Genomic DNA, 10023 nt, shown 5'->3' with positions numbered 1-10023 from the left:
ACCTACTGACCACGTATAAGATTTTAGATAATAAGTAATCAAATCAAGTGCTGCAACCGTAGATTGTAAAATGAAATTTAAAATTTGATATTTAAGCTTTTCGAAGTTTCTGCGAGAGTTAAATAGGCATTATTTGAAGAAAATGCGCAGTTGCAAAAATAATTTAACTCCGGTGCTTATGAAAAGTAACAAAATTTGAAACCTTTAGTTCCTGAGCACCAAGAACGAAAATTTTTAAACATGTAATTATGTTTTTAACATCCTGGTTTCTTATAAAACGACTTATTTTGGCAAAGTTTCAAGTTGTAAAGTTACCTGAGATTTCTCAGAATAGGCTAATTCTTTTTTAAATAGTTCTTATGAGTAAGCAACTAAATCTTATTGTTGACTTTAGAAACGTTCTCAGTGTCATCTTTTCAACGTCTTTGGACGTTTACTGTATGTTAAATAGCAGTACCTACTTCCATGACTAAATTATCTTTCCGTTTTGGGAAGTGTTGTCCTTGAACTAAATATAGTGTCTTTAACTTACACGCAATGTCGCCCTTAATTAGTTCTCAAAGTAATGTACTGGCATCTGTAACTATTTAATAAACGAGCGGATTTAAAAGCAATAAGCACATTTCTTAAAACTTTAGATCTTCATTTCATTTTTAATAATACATCTAACTCATATAAAATGAAATACACGCAGAGCTACTGTAATTACTAAAAGATATTTTTAATGCCGTATATTAGTACTGGTATAGATTTTTTTTTAAATTAAGTATCAAAATCATGTATAATACGTGCTTTATAGAATAAAAGTTTAAGAGAAAAATTAAAACCAAATTAGAGAATCATGAGTGTAAGAATAGTGGGTACACTAAGTACTGCAAAGAAATATGTGTGTCTTGTATTATTTGATTAACATTAATGTGATAATTAATTTGATACTTATGCTTTTATAAAATTTTCTTTTAAGGAATGGAAGAGCTCTTAGGAAATTTAATGAAACTAATTTCACTACTAGAAAAAACTTCATTAAAAAATAACCTAATTAAGTAAGATTTTCCAAATGTTGGAGCGCCGTATACAAGTTGTATCTGATAGTGGAGTGCCGCCTGAGAGGGTTATTTGGATTTCTCGTTGCAACTAATACAGACTGATTGGTTAAGCTGCTCACTTTGTTATTACAAATAACCACGCTGTTATGGCTGTTTTGCTACTGTTCCAGAAAGCTCAGTACTGGCTTTACTTTTGACGCTGCAGATCACCACTTCTTTTGTTCCTTTTATTTTACGTTACGTTAATTTATTGTTAAGTTTAATAAATGTTCTGTTTATTGTTATAGAGTCTCCTTCCCTGGATTATTCTGTTTCTAGATTCAATCATACGAACGTCAAGACAACTGAGCATTGCAAGATATAATTTCAATATCAAATCGAACATTTAGACTTGTTTGGAAAAAAGAAAGGAACAAGAGGAAATTTAACATCTTGCACGTGATCTGTTGTTTTATTATGCAAAATTCCAGTAATATGGGAAACATATTGATACTTTATCATAATTGCATTATATTAATTGTAAAAGTACTTAAGATGCCTAAGAAATACTTGCAAAATATTTGTTGGCTTTATGTTACTCAGTTACTTAATCGGTCCTGATTACACATGCACTTAATGCGAGTTAGATTTGCCTACATAGCATTTACATTACATAGCATTTTACTACATAGCATTACTTGACATTTCGTCAGTTTTAACATAATAAATTATGTTCTCCTCAATCTTGCGGCCCATCAGTGTCTGAGTGGTAATATCGCTAAATACCGGTAGTTCGACTAGATTCAAAGATCGGCAAAAGCGCCAGCTGCATGACAGGTTTTGTGGCCTTTTTCCGTTATGTAACGAGGATATGAGTCAGCTTCTTTTAGAAAGTCTTTCGCGAAGGTATCCTTTCTTTTAGGCAGATAGTCACCGTGTGCTTTACCCAAGCAATTCAATCCAGTTCACAATCTTGCATGCCTTGCCTTCGAACCCCCATACGTGAAGACTCCAGTGAAATGCTGATGGTCCATACAGAAAATGAAAGAGAATGTTCTAACTAGATATGTGTTTCATAGACTCAAATTGTTAGAATGGACAAATCTTTTTCATTTTGTCATTCTCACACTCGTGGATCTTGCTAAGAATAAGTTATAAGACATAGAAGGGTTTAAGTGATGATTATAGCTGCATGTAAATCCCAAATCTAAGATTTATAGTTCCTAAGAGCATTTGAATATAATTTTGAAAATATCTCTTGGAAAATTCAGCGGTTTCAATTAATCACCTGGCATATTCATATGATCTCATGAGATCATTTCTGTGAGATATAACAATTTAACATAGATATTAATGTTTTCATGTCAAACTAGCTAGTAGTTAATTTAAATAAAGAAAGAGAAACAACTTACAAAAAATATTAATTTTATTTAGATATAATTTGAGTCTTACAAACAAAAAACAAGTAAAGACATACACTTCTTCTACATCTACCTAAAAAAGTATTTAAGTATATTCTTAACAAAATGATTATCACAGTACGTCTGCACCTCCAATTATGAAAGGCAAAGTAGTAAATAATTGTACACTTGACACGCTTTAGCAGAAAAACCTTAGTAAAGACCATATTCGTCTACTGATACAATCATAATAACATTCAGTAGTAATTGAGAAAAATATTACACATTAAACAGTTAAGAAAGCGAAAACAATAAACTACACAATGACCAACGACTGATATTCCTTTCTAAAAACTTAGCAAAAATAATTTATGCATAATTTTTAATTATTCGTAGTAAGATCTAATAACATGAAACCAATCACAGAATTAAATATTTTAAAATAAATTAGCGTTAACAATTTTATCAAGTTCTTTCATTTATTGTTCCATATATATTTTAGCATTTAATTACTGTTTTGCTCATCTATCAATTTTCAAGCTTACCTATGCACGCGTGATACACTATGTGTGAATAATAGCTTATTTACGCAATATAATACATTACAAAATTAGCTTACGCGTTATTTCTGTTCATTTATAGTCAAGAATTGATAAGAAGTGAAAGGAGTAACAGAAAAGGGCATATTCAAATAAATTAATGGTAACAATTTTATACAAGTTCTTTCATATATTTTCCATATAAATTTTAACATTAGAGTACTATTTTGTGCTTCTGTCAAGTTTCAAGTAATAATTTACTCATGCTCACAAAGTACAAAATGTTATGCAGAAGATGATACCGCCAGCCTCGTTTTACGAAAATGCTTTGAAAACCTTATTAAAATACTACGTAAAAAAAAGCTCAATATTTTTAGTATGAATAATATTAATTACAATAGTTTGTAGGAGTAATTTCGTACAATATAAATTGCTATGTTATTAACGTGCTTTCTTCCGTCATATCTTCGACATCAGTCGTTGTAATAAGCATTGTTGAATATTCATTTATTGCTTTATTTTCGTTTAGTATGTGTTCTTTCGTATTTATGAAGGGCATATTATAATTTTGTGTAGTTATGTTATCAGTCAAAGAGTTTGTAGATGATTCAAGGGCACTTTCACTGTCAGCAAAGGTATCTGAGAAGTCGGAATTCTCATTTGAAGAATTTTTTTGTTTGATATCTGCAGATGCTGGAGTAGTAAAAATGTCTTGCTCCTTTTCAGAACTATTTCCTGTAGTATTACGAACAAGCAGACTCTCATAATATAAGACTTCAGGAGTTATAACAGGCTTAACATTGCTCAAAGTTATATTAGACTTCGCAAAGGTACCGCTTGTCATATCGTTTATAAGAGTGAGGTTCGGCATTATGACAGTATTTTCAGGAAATATGTACTCATCCTTGGGAAGTTCAATAACTTCATATTCATTGTGCTCTGGCTCTTTCTCTTCAAGATTTGAAACTTTTAACAAATTTCTCTCTTCTAATGTCATTTTGTTGCTAAGGTCTTCTGTTTTGTTCAACAACGAATCGTTGTTATGAAATATTAAATGAAGAGTAGTATCACTACTATTTTTCAAATTACTATTGCTTTTATTCCTTTTCATTTCCTCTTCGATGTTAATTGAATCAGATAAGCTTCCAATTTCAGTAACTTCATTTACACTAAGCTGAGTAGTAGTTTCACGTGAGACCCAAATACTTTTCCTTTTAAGAGGAATTTCTTTAAAAGTATAAACAGATAAATCTTCTCGCAGTATTAAATTATCAGGTCTAACTACTCTCCTTGCAGAAGTAACTGTCATAGGATTTAATGTGGTTATTTCCTCTTCTGGAATGGATGATATTTTAAGAATAGAATTCGTTGTATTATTACTTTTATTAGTGAAATTCAGTTGAAAGGTTGAACCAGAGTTTGCTGTAACAAAAGTATTTGCTTTTTCCATGAGATTCTGGTTTTCATTTGAATTCGAAAAATTCGCACTTGAATTGAGAGTAGGCATATAAGGTAAGACTTCTTGAAGAGTATTGTTAACAACACGGTTATTATCGTCTTCCAGCGAAGAATTTTCTACTGATTTTCTCCTCAAAGGCATTATACTTTTCACCCGTAATCCATTTTCTGTAGGAAAAGTTAAAGAGATATCTGTAACTGATTCTATTGCCTTCACTAGTTCTGACGTTTTGTTAAGAGAAATATCTGCATCTTCCTGGGTTTTATTCGAGTTTCTTCTAATACTGATTTCAGAAAGTGTTACTATCTCGCTTTCTTTATTATCTGAATTCGTCATAAAATTTGTATCTTCAGTATTAGTAAACAATTCAGCTTCAAAAGAATTTGTCATTGCTTCTGTAGTGATTATGCCTGTTGATGTGTTAAAAAATTCTTCATTTCTGATAGGCGAGCTTTTCGCTTCAGCATCAGAAGAAGATTCAGTTTCAAATAAATTTTTTGCTACTTCAGTAGTAACTTTATCTATTGCTGCTTCAGGCAGTTTTGTAATTTTGGTATGTGAGCTTACTACTTCAGTATTTGTAAGAGATTCAATTTCAAAAGAATTTGTTTGTCCTTCTGTGGTCGCTGTAATTGTTGTAGTTTCAGAGAACTCAATAACTCCATTAGGGTCTGTCACTAATTCTATTGTGATTTCTTTCTCAGGTCTTTCAGTATTATTTAAACTTTGCATGTCACTTTCAGTGATCAGGAAGCTTTTATCTTCACTATCAGTAAAACTTCCAAAGGAATATGGCGTTGTTGATTTAATTTCTTCATTATTTTTCATTTTAGTAAGTGCAGCAGTGGTTAATGTTGTTTCCGTTTGAATTATAGCTTCTGTAGTTAGTTCATTATTAACATCTGGACTATTTTCATTTTTTCCATTTATTGTGGTAAGATGCTTTTCATGCTGAATTTCCATTTCTTTTCCTTGATAATTACTGTCTTCTGCTCTTATAGAAACAGTATCTGCGTTCAGAAAATCCATAGTAATATTACCTATTGATGAACCTCTATGAGTTTCAAGAGTAGCAGTGTCTAAAGGATTATTTTTATCATCATTTGGTAGCAATTCTACTGCTGACGGAGTTGTCGTAAATACTATCTCATCGACTAAACTAGAATTGCTAAAAGATGTTGTTATTTCAGGTATAGTTTCAAATTTTCGGTTTGGATTACTGAGCGACATAAACTCATTAAAATTCTTATCTGTAGAAAAATTTGATTCAGTATTATTTCTGTTCATAGCCTCCATTACATTATTACCATTTTGCGAATTAACGGACGATATCCTTTTCCTTAGTGTTGGAGATGTAACATTTTGAAGCGGTTCTTCTTCTGATGCGGATTTCTTTTCAGACTGAAATCCTTCACTGTCTATGAGATGAGTGAGTTTTTCGTTTTCGGATGCATGAATTTTGAACAAATGAGAATGTAGCTCTGATGGTGGTGTTTCGTTTAACAAACTTAAAGTATTAGAACTACGGTTTTTAAATGAAGAACTTAAATTTGGAGTTTCAAAATTGCCACTCATATTCGTTTTTTCAATATCATGCACATGGGTTAAAGAAATGGATTTCGGATTTAATAAACTATTTGTTGGCGAATTTACAAGAGAATCAAGCGTACCAATTCTACTCTCTCTCATTTTAGGTGATTCTGGATGATTTAAGTCTAACTTCGATCCTCTTTCTGTGATAATATTTATTACGGGCTTAAAACTTCCAGACATTCCGAAGTGAAACATTTGGCTTTGTGAACCAGTAGGAGTATTAGGAGTACTGAAATCGACACTTTCTTTACGCATCATCTTTTCAGCAGAGTATAAAAGGGCATCTCCATTACCAACTCTTGTATGCGAAAATGAAGGATCATTTGATTCTAGTCTGGTGTGAGAATGTCTACTAGGGCTGTTCAGTGTGGGTTGCAGAAGTTGAGCATCAGGGTGCCCTGAAATAGGATGATTAACTAATGGAAGAGAAGAAATAAGCGGATTGTATTGTTGCAGTTGATGATTTTGTAAAGTTGCGAAAGCCCATGGATGCCTGTGATTGTACTGGGGAACTGGAAAAGAATATTCCTGCGGAAGGTACTGATACTGAGATGGGGGAATGTGATAGTGAGGAAGAAGTGGATAGAGCGAATGAGTTTGATAAGGAGAAACCTTTTCATTTAAATTTCTATGTTGATATAAGTTGTACATATTTTGCGGGGGCCTTTCCAAGTAAGAGGTTTCAAATGTTTCTGTGTTATTTGGTATTGCCTGGATCGGTAGAGACTGCTGAAAGTTTTTTCTGTTTTCACTTACATGTGATGGGCCATTTTGAAATTGCTCGCGATATGCGACTAATGGAGAAATATAAACAAGAGGAACTCCAGCATTTACTTTTGGTATTTCTTTCGGATTGATTTCTCTGTCTGGATTCTTTGCTTTTGGAACAGAAGACTCAGGTGGAGGATATAAAGCTTCTTTAAAGGCTTGTTCCTGTTTTCGTTCTGATTCCATATTACTATGAAGAAATTCAGTTTCATACAATTCCATTTTATTTACTCCTTCTCCTGATATAACACTTTTTGTTAAATTCTGAACAATATTTTGGGATTGTGGTGAAACTTCTATTTTTATTGGAACATCGGCAGCACCTCGATATCGAAGGAAGTAATTCTTGTTAAGAATGCGTTGTGTTTCAGGATTTGTGTTTTGATTTTGGTGATAGCTGTTGGCATTAATTGGGATTGAACCAGAAATTGTACTAATGGGCTTGGAGATTCTAAATAAATGCAAAGGTTCTTCAGAATTCGTCTTATCGTGTGAATTTCCGTTTGAAGAATTAAGAAGAGGTTTGAGATTTTGAACTACAGTTGTCTTATCTGCGTAGCGTATTTCTAATCCCGGTGTTGAAACAGTTTCAATTGCTTCACTTTTATTTTTCGATAAAAATGCATTTATTGGCTTTAGTGTTCGAAGACGTTGCCCAAAACGAATTTTTTCCGTAGGTTTTGAATATAGAATAGTACTTATTGCTCTTCCTTCATTGTTTAAAAGTCTACCGGCATAGGTTTCTTGTGAGTCATTTTCGTTTCTCAAAGTTTCAATACCAGCTTGTTTGCGACTTCTTCTCCCAGTAAGGTTCGCACTGTGCGCCAAAGTATTAGAAGGAGGTTTTTCGGGTTGCCTTAAAATTCGTCTTTCATTTGACACTAATTTATGCCTCATTCCACGAATAGGCAATCGAATAGAGTGCAATGGAATTTTCTCGTTCAGCTTTGGGCTCCTCTGTGAACTAGCATTTCCTTCAATTTTCTCATTACCTCGGAGGGTGGTGTTGGAAGACAGCCTTCTTAAATTTCTTGTATTGAAGTAATCAGCCGATACGGATGGTTCACTTTTCTGAGAATCTTTATTGTTATTTTTTTCAAAACGGTCGTGTGGTTTTAGTAATTGATTTCTGATCTGTTTACTATTCCTGCCGAAATTCTGTCTTAAAGGAAATAGCTTTGCTTTTTCTGGTCTATAAGAGAAATAAGCAGCTTCCTGTTCTGGAAGAAATTCTTTCTCTGGTCTACTTGAAACTACTTCTGTTAGTACAGGTTCAGGGTTTTGAATATTACTTCTTTCTTCTGTAACAAGATGAGTAAAACCCAGATTAGGAATCGAAGGTAATTCTGCTTGACCTTTCTGAGAGTTCCTTATTTCATGCGATTGTACGGCTGGCAATGCATTTACTTGGCTATGAGAAGGAGGAGGCAATCTACTTACAACCACTTGGTTTTCCAGGACTTTATAATAATACCCTTTAGAAAGATCTTCTGAGACACTTGGATTTCCAATAATAAAAAACTGGGACCATCTAGAAGTTGGCAAAGTCTGTAGGGGTTCCACATTTCTACGTGCTGTTATAGTTGTATCCAAATTCTTTACATTAACCACTAGCACTTCTAAGATCAAGAGAAGGAGAAATTGTTTCATTTCATACATGGAACAGTACCTGGAAGAAAAGAAAATACTCATATTAGAGATCACAAATAACCTTTAATCAATGACTGTATATTTAATGCATGGTTTTTTTTATCACTAAGAAATGTTTATCTACATATATATTTCAGAACGTATGACCTGTAAGTATTCATATAGCAGATATAGAGAATGCGATGACAATGCTTAAAATCTAAATTTATATTTAATTGCACTAGAATTCTCTCTCTACCCCTCTCCACTACCTTTTTTGTGGTTTGTTTTTCATATGTCATATAGGTCCAGTTTTTAGTTTTAAATATGATAAAATCATACAGAAACAGAAGTTTTACAATTCTTCTTTGAAAAGAGTATAATGAAACACAAAAATAATCAGACCAAAAGTAATCTGACTAAAAGAATTAAAAAAACGTTGCACCTCATATTTAATTTCGTGAGTACTTCAAAATTTTATATGCACATTTCATAAAAATAATAGGGCATAAACAGAGGCACATTAAAATTTTTTCTAATATTTTATTGGATTTCTAATTTTTATTATCTTTTAAAACACAGTTTACTCTTTTTGGCATGGATTTAGCTAGATATCTGTTATTCATCTTCGATAAATAACTTCAGCTGCTGTTTTAAAAAAGTACGTTTTGAAATTGAACATTCTTTTTCTTACTAATTATGCTTGGTAGGTTTAAAGCTAATAACGAAACGGCGCTTTGAGTATTTTAGGACCATGAGCAGGTATGCGAAATATGGTGGCTCACCTTACTTGAACGTTCAGAAATATCTAAACTAAAGAAAAATATGATTTCAATATCAAATTAAATGCATATAATATTTAAATAAATGTAATTAGCTTTAATATGGGAGTCTCTTGGTGAGCGGTCCCACTTGCGGTTGCCACTTGTGCCACTTCGTAAGTCACCCCTACTTAGGATAATCAAACAGCAAGTAGATTCGCATATTCATAGCAGCAATTTGGAAGTCAAGAATCTGGAATTATTTTATTGGTCAAATGTTTTTGATATCAAAACATCAGTATGTTTTCAATGATCTCCTGTATCATAAGTAAACTTAACTGTTTCAATGGACTACACGCCTTTTCGTCTCCTACATGTTCTACTAATGGTTTCAACGGTGACACGCCGTCCCGTCTCCTACATGCTCTACTAAGTTCTGTTTATGAAAGTTAGACAAGTTGTAAATTAACCATTCTAACCAAAGGTGTTACATTAACTTCCATTAGAAGATTTCACCTCATACAAATCGGAGTTCTTGCTCCGTTTAGATTTTAAAACGAATGTTGAAATTTCTTATCCTTTCACAAAACATAGATTATTTTCCACCCCATCTGCCCTTTATATAAAGCAGATCGAGTTATTCATTTAATAACCACTGGGTTAACAGATATTCAGTATGATTATAAAATGGTCTGCTGCAAGTTTTTGAGGACTTAATTTTCGATTGTTATAATGTTTATAAAAATATTGCGTTATGCTTTACAAAACAGCTTTGATGGTATCTCAAGTCTTTCATTTAGAATTCTATAATATTTTGAATAATGTTCATCGAAAAATTCTTAACTTCTT

General features: G+C 32.5%; 1 protein-coding gene across 5 annotated transcripts in view; it reads right to left on the bottom strand.

Annotated features, from left to right (window-relative positions):
• Window positions 1-2433: 2433 nt before the first annotated feature.
• The window catches only part of LOC118185705 (uncharacterized), a 60606-nt gene continuing 53016 nt past the window's right edge, over window positions 2434-10023 (bottom strand). For all 5 annotated transcript variants that reach the window (XM_035355598.2, XM_035355595.2, XM_035355594.2 and 2 more), the window contains one exon: window positions 2434-8453. In XM_035355598.2, coding sequence (XP_035211489.2) covers window positions 3398-8443 — 5046 coding nt within the window. In that variant the 5' untranslated portion in view covers window positions 8444-8453 and the 3' untranslated portion in view covers window positions 2434-3397. The remainder of the gene's footprint in view (window positions 8454-10023) is intronic.

Source organism: Stegodyphus dumicola, chromosome X2 (assembly GCF_044657685.1).
Source record: "Stegodyphus dumicola isolate Sdum_Otavi_A_Nest chromosome X2, ASM4465768v1".
NCBI lineage: Eukaryota > Metazoa > Arthropoda > Arachnida > Araneae > Eresidae > Stegodyphus > Stegodyphus dumicola.
Note: the sequence above shows the minus strand (reverse complement) of the source record. Positions and strands in the feature narration are given on the sequence as shown.